At 39.3% G+C, this 21,542-nt stretch overlaps 2 protein-coding genes across 2 annotated transcripts; both read right to left on the bottom strand.

The window, feature by feature from the left end:
- Window positions 1-4,714: 4,714 nt before the first annotated feature.
- cnmd (chondromodulin) lies at window positions 4,715-11,395 on the bottom strand. Its single transcript, XM_056754162.1, has 8 exons — window positions 11,334-11,395; window positions 11,089-11,229; window positions 9,220-9,245; window positions 8,407-8,578; window positions 8,254-8,328; window positions 6,942-7,095; window positions 5,146-5,288; window positions 4,715-5,052 (listed from the first exon to the last, which is right to left on the bottom strand). The coding sequence occupies exons 1-8, from the start codon at window positions 11,364-11,366 to the stop codon at window positions 4,831-4,833; spliced, it is 966 nt and encodes a 321-aa protein (XP_056610140.1). The 5' UTR covers window positions 11,367-11,395; the 3' UTR covers window positions 4,715-4,830.
- Window positions 11,396-13,134: 1,739 nt separating this feature from the next.
- Window positions 13,135-19,973, bottom strand: si:ch211-199f5.1 (protocadherin-8). Its single transcript, XM_056754181.1, has 3 exons — window positions 17,212-19,973; window positions 16,248-16,443; window positions 13,135-13,783 (listed from the first exon to the last, which is right to left on the bottom strand). Exons 1-3 carry the CDS (start codon window positions 19,597-19,599, stop codon window positions 13,464-13,466), a joined length of 2,904 nt encoding a protein of 967 aa, XP_056610159.1. The 5' UTR covers window positions 19,600-19,973; the 3' UTR covers window positions 13,135-13,463.
- Window positions 19,974-21,542: the final 1,569 nt, after the last annotated feature.

The raw sequence follows: 21,542 nt of genomic DNA, 5'->3' as shown, positions 1-21,542 counted from the left end.
TACAGGTTTGATGTTTATATCAAGACGGTGGACACTGCTCCCTGTTTAAAGAGGATCTCTGGTGATGGAATGACTTCTAACATCTGTTATTTCATCTGCTGGGCTGTGAAATAGTGCTTTTGGATTCATCCCCATTGTTGATCTAAATAATTACATTAAACAGTATTTTTTCTAACAGCTTTGGAACTGCTTCTATCTTTTAAGAAAGAAAGGTCTTTAAGTAAGGTTGTTAAGAAGAAGCAATATATAAATCAAGAATAGAATATTAAGTGACAGTGTATCAGGGTTTGTCTGGATTCTTGGAGTAAAACACACTGAGGTCTTTATGCCTCTTAGACAAGATCTCAAAACCACAGCGTTGCTCCTCAAGCGTGAGACTTCTGTCCTCAAACCGACCAATTGTGTTCATTAAAGATGCCATGAAATCTCTTTTCTTTTTAGGAATATTCTAGTGGTTTTTATATGTGACTTATCTGTGAACTTCATCATTTTCAAATTCACATGCCCTCATACTTTTTCATAATCGAAACGAATTCCTGTCACGAGCAACGGCGCAAGGACGGAGGTTTCTTCACGGGAGGGTGCAGATGGTGAGTCTGGTGTGGGGAATAATCCTGACGGTTGACTGCAAACTCGCATTCAAAAATGCCTCTCTTTTGTTAGCAACGCCCATCTTCCAATGGTCCGGCCTTTGTTCTCTCATTTCAGAAGCTGTTTCACTCTGTTTTCAAAAAGAATAAAAATGTTCAAAGAGGTAATGTCACCATAACAACAACATCACATGATGAGCAGGATTTATCTGACACCTTACGAAAATGATTGTATTCAAGTGTGCTGTTAGCTTACCTCTTTTAAACGTATATATTTCTTTTTTATATAAGTATACTTGACTACTGATGTGGACTGAAGCCGATCTTTAGGGATCATAGGAATTTCCTTCAAATCTACATCAAAAACATACTTCAAAGTATGCTTTAATCAGCTAAATTTGTGCTACGTATTGAACTAGTAAACTATCATAAATTCACTTGTAGTTCTGTGTAGTTGCAGTATGACAGAAAACCTAAACTAGTTTACTACTGTTACACTTAAAGTACACTTAAAGCAGTGGGCAAATTTAGTCAATGTGTAAGAACTGCAAAGACTGCAAGTGTGGGTATTTGGACAAAGCCTTAGGCCATGTTCAGACTTTTACTTCTTTTTTGAAACCGTGTTTTCAATAAAGTCCTGAGCGCTTTATTAAATACCTGCGCCGACATCTTTTTCTTCAGCTCAGAGCGTCTTTTGAGGTTGATAAAAGTTCAACTTTTCTGAAAAAAAATTGCCCTACGTCAAGCTACTTTTTCACTGCTAACTAATGACAGAGACCTGTCGTTTCCATAACATTTTGCAAGGAATGTGATTGTTCGAGAAGGCACAAGAAGCCCAATAAAATGGCGGCCGAAAAACCCGTTGGAGCATAGTTTTGTATAAATGTAAGTTTAATTTTCACTTTCAACAACTCTGATTGCATTTCTAGTGAGAAATTTGTTCTTTGTTTTCGTTGAGAAACGGCCTTTCACGATTAATCGCACACAGAATAAAAGTTTTATGATTCTTAATATTTTATTTTAACGCATACATATATTTAAGAAAAATATATAAAAATTAATAAATGTTTATATATAAGTTAAATTATATTATGTAAATATAATATGCAAACATTTTCTAAATATAAACATGAATGTGTTTAAAAATACAAAATAAATATGCAAAGACGAACATCATTATCTAAATACAAACTTTCATTCTGGATGCAATTAATCGTGCTTACAAGTATAGACTGCTACTAGTGCACTGATATCAAGACACTTCCTACATTAAGTATACAGTATCCTTGAACTTTAAGTGTACTTGATTTGCAGTCGACCACATGTGATGTTGAATAGTGAGACCTAGCTTGTTTTTGTAAGAGTCTAAACGTCATCTTTCTTCTTCTCAGGCAAACATGTAGGATGCTCTAAAGTCTTCCCCTGTCTTACGGTCGCTGTCAGGTAGAAAACCTGTCTCACAGTCTCTCATTTTCTGTAATGAGCGTGACCCTGGAGTGCAGAGGCGGGAACCGGTCTCGTCTCTATCATATAAACCTCCTCCCGGCGAATTTGAGTCACTTCAGGGCACTGTAGGTGCTCAGCGAGGGCTCTTTTAATGTCCGTGTGCAGGAGAGCGAAACATCAGGAGGTCCTGGATGTGTCACGCTTGTCACCTTCCTTTAACAGTGCCTGGCAAGCGTGGGTGCTGGATTAATATTATATAGCCTCGGGAAAGACTGTCGTATCTGCTACGGAGGCCGGTGAAAGCAGGACAGATTTCAGATTCTGAGAACACGCAGGCGGCCTTGTTTTCTATCCAGAGTGCAAACATTTTAGATACTGTAAAATAAAGTACAGTGAGGAATATTTAGAGGATAACATACAGCGAAACGGTCATGATCACAAAATTTGATCTCAATCTCATTGGTCACGTGTGGTCCTTGAGGTTTATTGGCTGAGGTGTTTTTCTTTTTACAAAATAAACATGAAATTCAATTGAAAGAAATAAAATTGAATTAAGAGTTTATTTTTATAGGCAATTGAAGACTGCAAAGTGATTTGAGAGACATCTAGTACAGATATTATGTGAATAGGTTTTCAGGGACGGCAATAATAACGTATTGAAAAGTCATTATATAAAAGTATCAAGAATCGTTTGTAATGTTCATTTTTACATTTTATCTCAGTTGTAAAAATAATAATACAAATATACTTCAATAACCCTTTCGATATTCATCGAACGAATAGATATTTCTGTTCATACACCATAAACATCTTAAAGAGACAGTATACGTCTTTAAAAATGTGTCATTGTGTTGAAGCAAAACAGATCTGCCCTTCAAGCCATTCGAGGAAAACAACTCCTGTCTCAGTGTAAGTGTAAAGCGTCTGAACATTGGCTGAAGGCAGTGTGAGTTACTGGACACTCTTAGACACTTCATGCCAAAGTCAATTTGATGTCCTGTTGTGTTGCTCATATTCTCCCACTGTGTGAAACATGAAGCGCTCTCACAGAGAGAGAGAAAACACAGAAAACAACACACATTCATGAGAATTTCCCCTCATTAGTGTGATAGTGTTAAAAAGATGCACGGAGCGCTGGATTCTGTGAGTTTGGGTTTACACATCATTAAATTTAAATCGCTCGCGCTGCTTCTGGAACTTTCCCTTCCTGCCTGTTTGTGGAAAAACAATGAATAATGAAGACACAGACTAGACAGCCTTCAAATTATTGAAGTGGATAAGACCTTTTTTATATTTGAAATATCATATTTTATTTAGACGACTTTTCGGTTACTGTAGCACTAAACTCATGTTAGTTTAAGTTGATGCAGAGAGAGCGAGAGAGAGAGAGAGAGGGAGGGAGAGGGAGAGGGAGAGGGAGAGGGAGAGAGAGAGAGAGAGAGAGAGAGAGAGAGAGAGAGAGATGGGGGTTCTACAAATTTCCAGGGGGAACTGGTGAAAATACATCTTTTGCATTTGGCTTCTTATACATGTATATATTTATTTATAACAAGTTCAAGTAACCAATTGAATTCCCTTCCATTCCATTTTCTACCGCTTATCCGAACTACCTCGGGTCACGGGGAGCCTGCGCCTATCTCAGGAGTCATCGGGCATCAAGGCAGGATACACCCTGGATGGAGTGCCAACCCATCGCAGGGAACACACACTCACTCACACACTCACTCACACACTCACTCACACACTCACTCACTCACACTCACTCACACTCACACTCACTCGCACACTCACTCGCACACTCACTCACACACTCACACTCACTCACACTCACTCACTCACACTCACTCACTCACACACTCACTCATTCACTCACACCCTAGGGACAATTTTTCCAGAGATGCCAATCAACATGCATGTCTTTGGACCAGGGGAGGAAACCGGAGTACCCGGAGGAAACCCCCGAGGCACGGGGAGAACAGGCAAAGTCCACACACACAAGTCGGAAGCGGGAATCGAACCCCCAACCCTGGAGGTGTGAGGCGAACGTGCTAACCACTAAGCCACCGTGCCCCCCACCAATTGAATTATAACATTTAATTATATACTTATATATTATTATTTCTCGTAGACGACAACGTGATTAAATGGAGAGAAAATAGAAACTGTTGCTTATTGGTCTCATCCTCTCAGATATTTCCCTTGAGAGGAAGAGTCAGAAAAACAAATTAAAAATATTGCAAAAAATTGTTCTCTGTCTCTATTTTGTATTTGTTTTAAACCCCCAAACTGTTTAATTAAGATGTTTATTTGATCTCCTGCTCAATACAAAGATTCAAATTTTACAGCTAAAGTTACTGGACGTGGTTTTTACTCAACATTTTACTGTAATATTAGATACAAAAACAGGTTTATACTCATTAATCCAGACATTCATTTCTGAGAGGATTCATTTATGGATTAACTCAATGTTTCCTTCCAAAACAAGCTTAATTTATTAATGCCCACACAGAAGAGTTTGTAAGATTAGGTTAACTCACACACACGGGATACTAGTTAGCATGATTTTTTTTATGTGTAGTTTCTTTCTGTCCCCAAACAGACTTTTAAACAATCTTCCCATACATAACTGTTTCAATACACAATAAAAATGTAAGTATATGGGACAATAGCTTTTGGCATGTTTATTTGTAATAGATATCAGAAATAAAAAACATCCATGTCTATTATTTATTTTTATTGTATCTCATATCTAATCGCACCATATTTAGTGTAGCTCGGGATGTGCGGACAGTCCCTACACGATACCCATGATCCGAGCGACCCACCAGCGACAGGGCATGATGACCCTGCACACAGGCCGACAGCCGTGGTAGTGGTACGGCCACGGCTCAAAACCTCCGAGAGGCTCACAAACTCTCTCACAGTGAGTGTGACTGCGCTGACATTCTGTACAGCAGATGCCAAGATGATCCAACATGGGGTCGAAGGTCATCGTCTCTTCAGCTTCCTGGTTACGCTGGAGAGGAGAAGAGGTCAAAGTTCATTGAACGAGGTAAGAGATTTGCACCTGACAACTGCCGTCACGTTACTGTATGTCATTGATGCTCACGTGATATGGGTTTTCGGAGTTAAACTCAGATCCTCTCTGTTGGTTTTCAGTGGATGTGGTGTTTCGACCTCTCGACTGTCTTTGGTTTGGTCTCCCTTCATTCTGTCGTCTCTGGCGCTTCAAGCTTCTTCTCTTCCGCAACGCTTCGGAAACAACATAGACGTTTAATGAAGACATGCAGTTTCATCTTATACACGGAGAGATTTTGGTCACCACACGATGTCACGGCTGTTATCATCCAAAAAAGTAATGTCTAAAAACAAGTTAGATAATTAAACATACTTTTTGTAAAATCAGATTATAAAAAGATCTCAGAGGCCATCCACACGGAGACGCGTCTAGCTGTCTACGTAAAGATATTGTATCGTTTCTCCATTCCGTTCACATGGATCCACCGTTTCGGGACCCTGATAACGCTATTTTTATTAATCGGGTCCAAGATTGTATAAATCGTAAAACGCTGTGTGTACAGCCGACCTGTGTATTTTTTTAAAAGATAATCTCATCATCCCAGCGCACACAGTTTATGCGGAATTGCTCCAAGTCTTCTCAGTTTTTAGTGGATCTCTGTGGCAGAATTACAGATATTTCTTGAGATGACGGCATGAAAAGGAAATATTTACATTTAGGCATTTGGCAGATGCTTTTATCCAAAGCGACTTACATTGCATTAACCTATACATTTTTATACTTAGGTATATGCAATCTCCTGGGATTGAACCCACAACCTTACGTTGTTAACGCAATGCTCTTACCACTGAGCTATAGGAAAACTTTAAAGGTTATGTAAAGATGGTATAGGGAACGCTCTGGCTTCGTGTGGATGTGGCCTCAGACAGATGAGAATTTTAAGCTCACCATCAGGTTGAATCTCAGCAATAACGGTCAGCTGTGCTGGTGAATGGGTTGCTGTTTTACGGTTGCCAAGTGTTCTAAGTCAGGGGTTTTCAAACGTTAGGATGCCAAGGACCCTCAAATATGATTAACATTTTGTGAGGGATCTCCTTTTCTAAAATATACAATAAATCAATCTATATTTTTTCTGTGTAAAGAAACGTTTAAGATTTGTTAGATAAATAAATAGAGCTTGTCAATCGATGTTATGTTGTTGAATGTTCTGCCATGTTGGGAGTCTATTGCGTTCAATTGAGTGTTTGATTTTTCTGGTTTCATTAAGAAATATAACTATGGTTGGTCGGTCTTGCTGTATTAAAACTACAATACCATTACGAGGAGTCGTTCTGGAAAAGGCCCTGGTGGTTTCACTTTCGATGAAACATTTATCAAACAAAACAAGTAACGGTACATATCAAAACAATAATAACAGCAGAGTATGAGCCTCTCAAGATGGCGGAGCAGCCGGCGGAACTGCAACATAAAACGCAGGGTGTGAAGTCAGCTTCACATTCTCTTTAGGATATTATAATGACAACACATTGTTTCTAAACCTAAATAGTTGGCAACAATTTGGACTTTTATCATTTTTTGTGTTGACATTTTTGTTATATGCTCTCCTTTAAGTCTGCCAAATGAATAAATGTGAATGTTCTGGCCAGTTTGTTTGGGTGGATGTAAACTGAATCAATTTCAAAGAGCCCAAAAGAACAAGTTAGATTACTCTGTATAGATAGTCTTCTTCTGTGTTTTGTTGATCATCCATCGTGCGAAATAAGTTTCCTAAACAACTTATTATGTGAAGGTTCATTCAAGTTGTATTTGAGTTCTTTGTGTGATGTGGGAGGATAATGTAAGTGACTTGTGTGATTTCAGGTTTATTGAATGTGACTGTGAATTACCTCGTGGGCTTTCAGGATGCTGCCAGTGAACAGGCAGATCTCCACAGAATCTCAGTATTTCAGGGCTGAGAAAACTGCTGTCCTTCAGAGGTTCCTTAGATACGATCCAAACCACAGAATCCACATCAGACCTGACTGTCATGATCTCTGTCTCCTGATGTAGATATTAATCAGAGTTTTATAAGTGAATCATGGCAGTGGTTTTTTTGAGGCACAAAAAGATGACAGCATCACATTTTCCTTTTGATGAAGAGAAGGAAAACCAAAACGTACACTCTTTTAGCTATATTGGAGTTTTTAAATAATGCAAAAATAAAGCATTTGTTCAATTGTAATGCCTATTTAGTCTATTAGCATTGAGAAGTGTTTGTCATTTCTTGTAATCACACGGCTCGTTGGAATGCTCGTTGGAAAACTTGAGTCTGATTGGCCAGTCTTTGACATTTGCAGGTTGATTATTCCCAGATATCAACCGCTCAGAACTGATAACACACGGTAACCCGGATGCAGCAAATCATTTTGATGTTTTTTTTATAAACTATGACATTATATTTACAAATGATTAGACCAAATTGGCTGTTTGTGACATTTAAACGTCGTTTCTGACCTTAAAACCTAATGTAAAGGGTTTTCCATTTAACGGAAGGTCTGTAAAAATGAGCTAATAAACTATTTCAAAATCGCATTTCATGTCTAGTAATAAGCGCGATAATGTTCAAGCAGCCGGCTGTTATCGCGAAATAAGCCCCTTCGGGTTATTAAACGTCTTGTTGGAATGCTTGATTCTAATTGGCCAGTTGCGACATTTGCAAGTTGGTTATTCCCAGATAATAACCGCTTGAAACTAATAACACACGATAAACCGGATGCAGCAAATAATTGTGACAGGTTTTTTTAGATAAATTAAATATCAATATATCTTTTAATTACATAAATGTATATGACATTATATTTTTGAATGATTCGACCAAATTACCTGTGATATTTGAACGTCATTACTGACCTTAAAACCGAAAGTAAATGGCTTTTCCTGCACAGAAGGTTGGTAAAAATGAGCTAATAAAATATTTCAAATTCACATTTTATGTCCAGGTTTTTTCCCATGTGTTAAGTAGCCGTTTAATTATAATAAATAAGCCCCTTCGGTGTGATACAAGACCCTTATTTCTGCCATAACAACCGCCTGCCTGTACGTTATCCCTTACATAACATATGATACTTGCGTTTCCTGCAAATAAAATCTTGCATGTGACAAATGGCCAGTGAGTACAGTAAAACGACTTTTGTCAGTTCAGAGATCATTAATTCTCACCTCGGAGAGTTTACTTCTGCTTTGGGATCTGATGTAACACTTTTCTCCTGCAGGAAACCTCATCGCGGTTATGCCCTTTAAAAAGAGGCCAGAGGTAATTGCATTTAAAGTGGCTGTGAAATGAGATGAATAGGATTATGTTGTGCTACTCACAGCTTTAAAATCGTGAGCTTCCAGAATGTTCCCGTCTCCGGCGGCTGTTGTGAATCCCTCCGGATTGCTCTCGGAGTTCAGCTCAAAGGAATCGTCGATCATCTTTATGTTGATGTTTCGAGAGGAGTCTGCAGTAATCGCCTGTTCAAACACAACCACAGCAGTCAATCCGCTTTATTTCACTGGACTGTTTTTATGGAGTGTCCAATAAAAATAATAACAGAATTATGCTTATCTCTTCAGTGATTTCTGACTTAACACATGTGTTCTGATGTTGCTCTTTTATAGCTCAGAGGATTTCTCAGTTGTGTTGATTTGGGTGTCAGCAGTCTCAAATGTTTCTCTTGAGACTATAATTATTGAAACACACAAAGTGTAAGATGTAAAAAAAAATTAGATTGTACAGGTCAAAAAATCTGGATTTGTGTAAATTTGATGAGAAATGTTTGAGCTCATATTGAGTTCTTCGAATTGCTCGGATTTCTCGCTGCATGTAAACTTTATCAGTTTTCTCTCAGTTTTGTTTGTGTGCGCATGTCTGACAGCGCAATAGTAAAAGTCCCAAATGGAAGTAATAGTAAAATAAAGCATAAAAGTCCTCTGTGGAATCATGCAGTTGATGTGGAAACCTCAGAATAAAGAACTATTGTTGCATATGCAGGTACTACTGAAATGTGAAGAGATATAAACATACAGCTTCTGACCGTTTTCCCAATGCGCTTTTAATTACTTAACAGACTATAGCAAGTCTCAAACTTCACTGTAAACACGGTTTTATGCGTAGGCAGTATTTTTCTAAACATGTAAACGCACTTATTGATGTCATCTCTTCTGGAACTCTAATGACAGACACATTTCTCAGATGTCTAACTCTTTTTCTCAAGAGAAATATCTGAGACCAGTGTTGCCAACTTACCAACTTTGTCACTATATTCAGCGACTTTTCAGACCCCTTTAGCGACTTAATTTTTAAAATACAAATCTTGCTACTTTCTGAATAAGCAAAACAGCTAAAGGCAGCATTAATGTTTGAATGAGATTTGCATTTTGCATGTTCAAGCATTGTTTCCAAGAACTAATCGCTTATGACCTTGTTTGAGCATTTATGATTAGGAAATGTGATGAAATGACATGACCATGGACGTGTAAACATGAACACAGACGGATTTTAGCTGTTCAATGAAAATTGTGGATGTGTAGTTTTAAGGGGTCGAGCTCACTTACTGTTACATTTGTTTTTGTTGTCTGCCAACAGAAACAGAAAAATAATTTGGTATAAAAACTATTTTAATTTAAGAACCTATTTATGCATTTAGGTGAATTCACCATTTTGGGTGAATTTGGGTGAATTGTTTTAATATAATACTATATAAGACAGCTCAGAGAGTAGAGATATTTACATTTAGTCATTTGGCAGACGCTTTTATGCAAAGCGACTTACAGTGCACTTATTACAGGGACAATCCCCCTGGAGCAACATGGAGTAAAGTGTCTTGCTCAAGGACACACTGGTGGTGGCTGCTGGGATCGAACCAGCAACCTTTTGATTTACCAGTTCAGTGGTTTAACCCACTAGACCACCATCCCCATATGAAGCAGACCTGACTTCTCGGGCAGGCTTTAGCTACTTTCCATTGAAAAGATTTGGCAACACTGGACACAAGACACTAAGTTTCCATTTGCTCTCCTTTATTCGCATTGATGTCCAGGAGAAATGCTCGAGAGCAAGAACAAGATTTGTGATTTTCTCTCTTACGGTCAGGTTGAACTCTATATTAGAGACCTGGTGTTACTGGTGCAGTTTCTGTGCAGCAGTTTTTGCTGCATTTTAATATGTTTTCACAGTCTTTCCTTCCAGTATGAACATGGTGTGACTACAGAGACCTCTTTGTCTTTACTCTTTAACCTGCTCTGGGTTTTTTTCTTTCGAGGAAATACCAGTCATGTCCGAAATCAATGGAGACTTATAACTGCACACGCAAGCACATGACAGACTGCTACTTTCAATGATTCCCGCATCCTCATTGAATTTTTTTTGATGAGTTTTCACTATGTTGTTGTGTGTCTTAGACAGTTTTTAGATGGATATTACTTTTCTGCATCAACATCAAGATTTTAGCTCACATGACTTAGAAGTTTCTTACCATTTTAAGCAGCGTTTTGCCTTCTATAGTTCATTTCAGCTGATCCTGACAAATGGGTTTCTACAAATGGTGCCTATTAATAAGATCATAAAAGTCTAATGAACTAAAAATAAAGTTTTGGGGTTTAAAACAAATGCAATAGAGACAGAGACTTTTTATGATGATTAAAATGGTCCATCCTACATTATAAATACTATATTTTTGTATTTACAATAGTAAGAATTGTAGTATAGTGTAGTATATTATAGTAACTCTGACATTTATTAATATACTATAGTAAGGTTAAAAACACCATAGTATCTTGAAATTTTACAATGTACTATAGTATTTTTCATTTGGGATATGAAGTGAAAAAGTTGATTTACTTTACAGTGTAAACTTAACACTAACTGGAGAAAAAACAATCTGCTGAATAACAGGAACATCTTGTGGACATTTTTGTGGAGTTAGTCGGAGAATTGCAACATTTTGCTGAACACATGTAGTAATTTTGAAGTAAAATAACTGAGACAAGTGCACAGCTCAAAGAGATACATACTTCTTTATCTGTGTTTTGCCAAAGGTAAAATCCGCCGATTCCTCCAACCAGCAGCACAAGAGCTCCTGCAATGAAGGCAGCGATCAGAGTTCTCCTGAGACGACTGGATCTGCTGGGCTTCATGATCACACCATCATACACCTGATTTATTACGATCAAACACACAGTCGGTGTGGAAGAGAATTCAGACGTAAAACAGAATCATGTACTTTTAAGAAATAAAGCAGTATGAAAACAGGCTGTACCTCAAGAGGAAGTTTTTCTGATGTCGCCTCCATCGTGGAGCTCAGTCTTCTGAACGCAAGGCTTTGAGACCTTCAGAAGCTTCTGTGAAGAAATGTTGCGTCTACGTGACAGGAAGAAAAAATCAGGGGGGAAAACCAACTCCCGGAGAAACCAAACTGTGGGGTCAAGACTGGAATTCTGCTGGAGGAATTGACATCATAAATCACACAAACCAGACAACATTTTGGGGGATTTTGGGGTAAATTGGTTTGCCTTTAAACAAACGTCTTAATGTCCATTAGCCATGGTTCTTAATGTATGGAAAGAGACAGAAATTATTGCTGAATTAAACAAATTCTAGCTTTACTGAAGACTTGATTTATTTATACACTACCAAAGTTTTGGGGAATTTCTCCTTCAGTGATTGTTTGTCTGCTTTGTCATGTTGTGTTGAGTGTTTGTTTAGGCTCCTGAGGAGAGAAACTATCCACTGTTCTTTAGATAAATCTGACTTATTTTTGGTTTTCCAGCATTTTTCAACATATTTGTGTTCTTTATAGTGACGGTTGAGATTCACACAAACACAAATATAACACACATTCATTGATGCTCAAGGCAACACACTATAGTCAGTGAATGTAAACATCTGATACAATGTTGTTTGTGAGAAATCTGTCAATATTCAAATGAAGAACGAAGACTAATGCACCAAAGGATGTCGATGTTAAACGGCATCATTTATGGTCATTTTCTTCTTTTGAGCATCATCACAGTCGCTGTTCCTTCTTTAGATCGCAGATCTGATCATTCTGTCATGAGGTGAATGCTAAGATATATTTATAACACTGTCCATCCACGTCAATCTTGCTCATATGAAGAGCTAATGTGCAAAAAAAGACAATTTTTAAAAATCCTGTTTTTTGTGTGCATTTCAAGTGATATCGAATTAAACAGCAGTTGGGTTGTTTTGTATAAATACTAGTAATATCTTAAAAATGCAGCTTAAGGCTGGAATACACTACACGACTTTTAAAACTGAACAGATTAAAAAAAAAGCTAGACATCACACACATGCAGACATTTTGAGAAAAACAGGACATCGCACACTTAATCTGCAGACTTTCTGCACCATGTTCAGACTGAAAACCTGCGCAAAATCTGAGCAAAAGTATTCCAGGTTAAACTGACATAATAAAACATGATTTTTTCATATTTCTTAAAGTTCTGTTTTTACAAATAAAATTTTCGTATATTAACGTTTTTCTTGTTATTTTCATAAAGACAGCGTAAAGCAGGCAACCGTAAGTCTTTAACAACACTTGTAAGAATGAAAATTCATGAGCGTGTGCCAAACTTTTGCCCTGTTTACAGTGTCGGGTGAAACTAGTTACTGTTATTTAATTACTTTCCCCTTGAAGAAGTAAACTAACACTGTGAAGCGACAAACCCATTAAGTCGCGTCCAGTGTAGACACAGTGATTTCTCCTTTTTCTCTGTAATTGAATTAGTTACTTCTGATGATGTATATGTGTGTGCAATAGTGGAATTGACATCAAAATTCTAAGTCTAACTTTAAAATCTGTGCTTTAATCTATTAATCATCATATTTTGGTCAGTAAATAAGAATACTTCATGTAGTTATTAATTATTTATTTGAATTAATTAAATAGGCAGTTTCATCCTTGAATCAATTCTTATCAAGGTTGATGTAGAATAAAGAAAGTAATTAGTAATAAGTCATTAAATACTTTTTGGAGAGAGTCATTTATACAGTAATTTAATTACACTATTGAATATGTAATTAGTAACTAGTAATGTATTACTTCTCCCGAGTAACTCACCCATATCAATGATGCAAAACTGTCAATTTTATAGTATCTTATTATTTTTCTCTTGTTTTTTAAAGAAACAACGTGTTCAAGTAAATATCATCATTTATAAAAGTAGTAACCTGGACCTTTAAACGAATACCGTCGCTTAAAAAAAGCAATGTATTGTGTAGTGCAGCTGTGTGACAAAGTGAATTACAAACACAATCACATTAAAATCATTTGAATCATGCTATGATAAAAAAAGAACACTGTTTAAAATATATTATGTACATAAATATATACAAAACAATACAGTTGAGGATCGAATACACAGACATGTCAGGCGTCTGTAAATCTGGCGGGACTGTTTGTCTGGATGGGTTCTGTAGAATGTGTGAATACTGTGATATCTTGTCGTCTCTGTGACTGTGGAGAGCAAACGTGAATGTAATCATATTGAGTCTGTTGATCCTCTGTGAGGCTCTGCAGGGCCGTCTCGAAGCCGCTTCTCTGCAGCGTGCCCTGTGAGGACGGACGTGTCCTTGAGAAGGTCGACAGATGTCTGGGATTAACGCTTGCGCTGGTTCTGCTTACAGATGGACTCCAGCATCGGTCCGAATGACCCAGGATACGGCACTCGCTGGTGCAGGCCCACAGACCTGTGAAAAGATATTTTTGTGAGCGATTCGGAAATAAACAAAAGTCCGTCCACACAGAGAGATGACCGCACAGGTCCCTTGATTATTAGAATTGAATAAGGTTTCACTAGAGAGATGAATCCACCCTGACCTGGAGTTAACCAACCTGATCCACATCTCATTACCGTCAGAATCTTTCTACTTAAACTACGAAGTCAATGTTTGCTTGACTAATTCTTGTGACGCCTCATTACAGCAGCAAATATAACGGCATTAATGAGATTAAATGAAGAGCAAATGGAAACCGTTGCTTAAGTCCCGTCTGCCTCTCAAATATTTCTCCTGAGATAAAGAGTCTGACAAATGTGTCTAGAGTTTCAGAAGAGATGTCAAACGGAGCTCAGATTTGTCTCGTCTGCAATCAAAAACTCAATATTACTGAATATCTCAATGTGAACTCAAACATTTCAAATCCAGATTATTTGACCTCAACTATCTACATTCATTTACACCTCCAGACACTTCATGTGTTTTAACATTTACACTCACATTTGATTTGTTTTTACGCAATTTTAGGAGAAATATCGGAGACATTGGCTGATTTTGAAGCTTTGATTATGTTTTCTGGGTGTTTAACAATGGATGTTCATGTTTCTATAGTTAAAAAAAATGCTTTATATTTCACATATTTTAAGTCTATCGTTCACCGCAGTCCCTCTTCTCACAAAACGACTGGATTTTTTATGGTTTCTAAAAAGGCCCTCCTTCCGAAACGCTCTGATTGTTGAAGCTGACCCGGTCTTTCATGATTGGTTCCCCACTAAAAGAGTGTGTTTGAAGATGTCCCACCCACACCATATCAGCGAGCTTCCGCTTCTCAGGCTGTTGTGATTGGTCGGTGCCCCTCTCAGTGCACGTGTATGCATGAACATTGGCTATGAGCAATAAACAGTTACAATGGCGTCAACTTCACTTCAACAGTTAAACACATCCGAATCCTTTGAAGTGTAACGGAGGTCTGCTAGTGCATGTGCAAACTTCAATTTTTTTTGGAGATTGTGATATTTTTCCTACTATGGCGAGGGAAATGACACCGGACCGATTGGGTCAGAACTATTAAATTATCACTAATAACAGAAGCGTTTCTTCTGTTTATATTTGACCCGAGTTGGATAATAAAACAATCAGATTGACCAGGAGACATTTGCAAGCAAGACTTCAAAAGACGTTTCGTAGAAGTGTTTTAGAGGTAAGCTCACACAATATCAGTGTATTACACAGAACATCTTTCACTGCCGATGTTAAAGTCATGGAAGTTGGGATTTGAGCGTTGTTTATATTAGAATGTGTGTTGCTGAATTCTGATGACCAGACACTACTCCAGTGGCTCTTCCTCTTCTCTTCTTTTTTGGCGTATTCCTTTGGGCGGAGGTTATTAAAAGCACTCGGAAGAGTGACATCATGTACCCGGGAAGTAGAGTGCTGTAGTACGATTCCAGCTGTTCTCTGTAGTCCTTGAAAAGGCAATATCTCGCTTGGCACTCAACTTTGAGCTTTATCATTTTGCAGATATTATTTATCCTCTAACAGCAACATTACACACTAACTAAAGGGTGAAATTGGCATCAGGGGGAACTGCACCTTTAACAGTATGTCAAGTAAAACTTTATTAATCTTACACTGAATTTTTTTTGCTGTAGTTTGTTGCCAGTAAACTATAAATAAATAAAACAGTGTCTTTCTGTAAATTTTCATTTATGTAATTTATTGGCGACAGTTTCTTCAAAGATAAATGAACATTACACATTAACAAGTTTTTATTTTTACAGAATTAAACTATAGAATAACAGCCTCCTGCAAAGCATTCTGGGATCCAGAAATCCTCATAAGCAGTTTTCAGTTTTTTATTTCTTCAGAATGCTTTGCATGAGTCTGTTATTTTATTTGCAATTTAATTTATTTAATTTTTGTAAAGATAAAGACTTAATGTTTAATGTTCAAACCGTTACCAGTAAATTACATGAATGTAAATCTACAGTAAGTTACTGGCAAACTGCTGCTGGTAATACCGTCATTTCTACAGACATTTTTTTACAGTGTACAGGACAGTGGTTAGTCCGTCACTCCTGAAATCTTGTGTAGTTTGTCCTTGTCTTTGTGAACATACATTAGGACAGAGTCTTTTTATTTTCACGCTTCTATTTTAAACATTTTGTTTCAATACGAGCACCAGCCACATTTCATTATTTGTTTGTGTACAGAGCTGTCTGAACACTTTTATGTTGACAGTAATAAATGTCTGACTGTGTTATGTGCGTCTATAAATATGATCTACACCCTACAGCACAACACAGACAGTTTCTGTTCATCTTTTGCATCATAATCTCCACATTAAACCCAAAGTTACAGGTTTTAAATAAAAGCAGATAGAAATGGAAACTGAAAGATTTGTGAATGGCTCAGTGAGGTGAGTTTGAGTTCTAACCTTTATATGAAGTGTAGTCTTTCTTCATGCCTTCACTGATGTCAGAATCGCTGTCGTTCACATCGCTGTCTCCTTTCCCACTGTCCTTCCCGCTTATCTGTGGATCTCTCACGGCGATGGTCATCATCGAGTTCCCTTTCCATACTGTGATGGGTCGTGCCGTCTCTTTACCATAACCAGGCAAAGTAGAATATCCCTTGAAAACATGCAGACACATGAAATATTGGACTTAAATCTTGAAACATTTCATTTACTCATTTGAATTTCTTTTTGTTGAAAAGTCCCAGCCAAATCCAAAATGCAGTGCTTAAGATCATGGGTGCCGGTGACTGTAAGGTCTTCTATTTTGTATAAAATCATTTTATTTTATTAAGATGCAAACTTCTGTTAATTCAGCAATTTTGTGGATCAAATGTCACCATTATATGATGCACACCGGAATATGCAATGTTTCTAATAGTGAAACTCTAGGCTGATGCTGAGACAGTTTATATGACCTTTTCATAGTTTCATCTCTAGTAAATGTTTGAATATGTTGTTCAAATGAAACCTTGCAAATGTCATGCTTCAATGTGTATGTTGAATTATAGCAACATTTCAACATAAAACCAAAGAATAACTCCGTATGCACAGAGATCTGGCTCATGAAGTAGCTCTGTGGAGTTTGAAGTATTCTTTGTTGTGACGTTCATTAGCTACTTATCATTTTGCAGCAGAAAGTTTCAAAGCTGTTATTGAATGAACGATACAGTCACACTCCCTCACACACATTTTTTTGGTATCTTTGTGAGGTCTTGCCAAAAGACCCTCAATCTACCCCTAAACCAATCTCTCACACAAACCTTTGAATTTGAACATTTTCAAACAAGCGTCATTTAGTTTGCGTTTGTAGAGCTCAGGTTTTACTTTCCAGAAGGAAAGACACACAAGACCACACACAACAGACGCACAGTGTCCCCCTTACATCTATTTCTCCCGATACACTACTGTATTTGTTCTTGAAGGTCTGCGGGGTTTCCTCAAACACTTCGGCAGTCGCCTGCACGCTGCTGTGGAGTTTTTCAGGAGTGTTTATGACTTTCTTGTGCGCGTCAAACACATTGGCGCTCTGGTTAGAGATCACGGACACGGCGTTATTCTCTTTAGAATAAGGAACCTCCTCTGCGCGTCTCTTCTGTCCGTTCCTACGACTTCTGCATAATATATACGACAAAACAACAAAAAAGAGCACAGAAGAGCTCGTCAGGGCCAGTATTAAAACCAACGTCCAATGTTTGGGCTCCTCCTCCTGTCTTTCGTCGTAGAGATTGCCGTTTGAAGGCGCAGACTCGGTCAAAGTGAAATGAATAGTGGCTGTTGAAGTTAGTGACGGGTGTCCGTTGTCATTGACCGTCACCAACACTTTCCATATGTCGAACGCGTCGTGCGCAATCTTGCGGTTGATGTATATTTCCCCCGTATTGGGATCGATTGCGAAGCCGAAATCCCCTCCGTCGTAAATCTTGTAGGTGAGCTCGGCGTTTAAACCTGCGTCCAAATCTTTCGCCGTTATTCGGGTGACGATGTACCCGGGCGGCGCGTCTCTGGGGAGCTGGATTTCGGCAGAGCCATTGTTAAGGGGCGGCTGTGTAATAGAGGGGGCGTTGTCGTTCTGGTCAACAATATTGATAACGAGAACAGCATTGGTGTGAAGCTGTGGCCATCCTCTGTCACTGGCCTGGACGCGCAAATCAAGCCTCTTTGTGACCTCGTAGTTGAAACTTTGGAGGGCATAAACGTTACCCGCTTGATTCATGATGGCAAACCTGGAGACGCTGTTGGTGTCCGAGTCAAAAAGCTCGTAGGTTATTTCCCCATTGAGACCAGAATCTGGATCGCTGGCCAGAACTGTGGTGATGTAGGTACCAGGCAATTGGTTTTCCTCTATAAAGCCCTCGTATATCTTTGCGCTAAACACAGGGGCATTGTCGTTGACGTCTGTAAGCCGTATTATAAAACTGGTGACCGTGCGTAACGGTGGCGCACCGAAATCCTCAGCCACCACAGTCAGATTATACTCCGGCAGCTTTTCTCTGTCGAGGGGAGCCATCGTGACTATTGTGTAACTGCCCTCGTAAGCTCTTTTGAGTCTGAAGTTGCCCTGTCCGCCGTTAAGAGTGCAGCTGACTTGTCCGTTCGCCCCAGTGTCCTTGTCTTTGATGCTTATTAAAGCCACAAGGATGTCTGGACTTGTCGCTTCACTTACGTGCGCAACGCCATCTGTTAGAGGTGTGATGGACGTGATGATTATTTCGGGAGGGTTGTCGTTCACATCTCTTATATTGACGATAATTTTACACACGGAAGGGACCGGATTTTGTCCCAAATCGGTTGCTTGCACGTCGATTTCATACGTAGTCTCGTCCTCGTAATCGACAGGAATCCGCAGAGTCAACTGTCCCGTTTTGTAATCCATTTTGAACTGCTGTCTTATCTTTGTTGTAACTTGCTTGCCTAGTTCGTACACAACCTCCCCGCTGAGTCCCTCGTCCGGATCGATGGCGTTTAAATCCAATACGACTGAGTCGACGGGCGCATCCTCGGGCAAATCGATAGAGTAATGGCTCTGGTCAAAAACCGGACTGTTGTCATTGGCGTCTTTGACTTTTATGGTCACATTGGTGGAACCGCTTTTCGGAGGATGTCCTCCGTCCGTCGCCACGAGCTTTAGTGCGTAAAACGCGCGACTTTCTCGGTCCAGCTCCTTCACTAGCACCAGCTCCGCATATTTAACCCCATCCACCCTCGTAATGACATCGATGCTGAAGTGAGTGTTGTCAGTGATGTGGTAGGACTGGATAGAGTTTGAGCCCACGTCCGCGTCCTCGGCTGCGTCCAAAGGGATGCGCGTCCCCACCGCCGCGCTCTCGGATATCTCGATGGTGCACTCGGCGCGCGGAAACTCCGGCGAGTTGTCGTTAACGTCCATCACTTCCACTTCGACGTGGAAAAGCTCAAACTGCTCGGCGGACACAAAAGCGACATCAAACGTGATTACGCACCGCGGATTTCGCTTGCACACGCGCTCCCTGTCGATGCGCTCCTCGACCGTGAGCCTTCCGTCGCTTTCTCTAAATCGGATAAAGGTGCCAGGGGATGGACTCATCAGTTTAAACCGTATTCCGGGGAAGGTCCGGGTTTTGTCCGGGGTCCAGGTTACATTGCAGGCAAGCGTTCCGATGACCGTAGGCGGACGAACCTCCTCGTATATTTTATATCTCACCGTTCGTTCCTCGGACACAACGTCTGACACAACCAAAATGCAAATGAGTGTCATTCCAACTATCCACACGAACAAAAGTCTTTGCTCCATTTTGAGTCGCCTTCACTGTTTGGAAAGAGCGAACAAAGCGCCGTGCGCGTCTGTCTTTGTTGGATACTCGTTTCTAGTCCTGCTGTTCATCAGGTTCTCCGAACTGTAGCGCGAGTCACTCGTGTGCCGCTTCTCCTCTCACCCCTCCCGTGACAGACAAGGCACCAATGATGGCATTTCTCGTTCACATGAACCAGCACACCTTAACGCGCGCGAGTGTGAGACAATGGCGAGAAACGTCAAATTATCAATTTAAGGTGTGCAATTTTGTGTTTATATGTACCCATGACTCTTGAATAAACACAACATCGTCAACATAAATAAAATGACACAGCTTTGTCATTCAAATGAGTCTCGTCAAATGACTATGCAAAGAAAGCAAAAAACACTTGACAGTAAATACTGTTTTGAATTGCAATGCATGTTGACTGTAATGATGAGAAAAACTGTTCAGTTAATGTATAAAGCACATTGAAAACAAGTGTATACAAAAATGCTGCTGGCAAGGGAAACTAAAGAGAATAAACAAATGTTACAATAAAAACAGATTTTAAGAATGGCAGGAGTTGAGGAGGATGTGATGTCCAGAGATCAATTATTTTCTAACCCACAGCAGCCACAGAGTAGATCTTCCGTAAACTGTGACCGCGTCAGATGTTGTGTATTTGGTGACCTGACTTGTAGAGAAATGACATGGAGAGTTGGGTTAGAGGTAAAACATCAATCCATCCATATCTTACATTTCCCTCTGTACGAATGAAAACTGTAAATAACACCTAATGTATTCATCTCTAGTCTTGTGCCCACTGGGCAAGATGTGGACTTAGATGAGAAAAAACTCCATTTGGATTTAGCCAATCATTAAACTCCGAAAACCGCTTTCAAAAATTCATGAATTTAGAGTTTATCATACATGCCTATCAAGCAGCTGTGAAATGTATTCCAAACATCACAGATTATATTTCACAGAAAGCTCCACATGTCTTTGAAAGTTGACGGCAATCTTTTGTGCCTTTAGACGAATCCGCACGGCTGAAAAGAGCTTTTTGTGAGGGGAAAAATGCAGTGCAACTGTTCGAGGGGAGATAGAGATTCCAAATTTATAGTCTGCTCACAGACATAATTCCATTTTTAATAGGATTCTAAATGCATTTGGTTTCAGGGGATATCCTTTTGCATGTTCAAGTTTGCTAATCACATTCGTCTATGACACGCTGGAAGAAATGGCACAGAAGTCGACACATAAACCCAGGAATGGGCTTCATAACGGTTTGAGATGCGAATCGAATTATACGCCGATGCCCCCGGATGGCTGATTAGTGTTCTCGTAGGAGATGATTTTGAGATTCCTTCTGGACACAGCGGCTCTCGGGGAGACCGAGTCTTTTATCAAGTGCATTAAGATTTGGGAGGAATCCCATGAGAACTGTGTGTGCCAATCTCTAATGCAGACGACTGCGAGGACGGAGGCAGAGAGAGAGAAACATTATCCATGAATGACCTTTGCTAACTTTCATACTGTATAAACCTCATGCATATTGAAAGATACTGTCAGTTTACCTCACGTGTCCTTAAATGACCAACTGTGATTGTCTTCTGAAACCTGCAGCATTTTACTCAATCCTATAAAACATTATTCCTGTCCTCCGACTGTTTGAAATTTTGAATGTATTAATAATAATCAAGCGAGAAAATGAGTTATGTACAGTAGTACATTAGCCTATCTGTGGGCTGTTTATGGTTGCTAAGCAACATAATCACTGGGGTCATTTTCTGATTCCGAAAGCTAAAAGATGCTGCCGTTGGAGGAAGGCATCGAGTCATGTCCAAATCCATTGTTTGCTTGACTTCAGTCTCCTCAGATAACCTCATCTTATCGATTTCTGAAGGACGAATGGATGTATCCTTCACTGCCTTTGATATCCCACAATCCCATGCACGTG

The sequence above is a fragment of the Triplophysa dalaica genome, chromosome 8 (genome assembly GCF_015846415.1).
Source record: "Triplophysa dalaica isolate WHDGS20190420 chromosome 8, ASM1584641v1, whole genome shotgun sequence".
In the NCBI taxonomy this organism is placed as follows: domain Eukaryota; kingdom Metazoa; phylum Chordata; class Actinopteri; order Cypriniformes; family Nemacheilidae; genus Triplophysa; species Triplophysa dalaica.
Note: the sequence above shows the minus strand (reverse complement) of the source record. Positions and strands in the feature narration are given on the sequence as shown.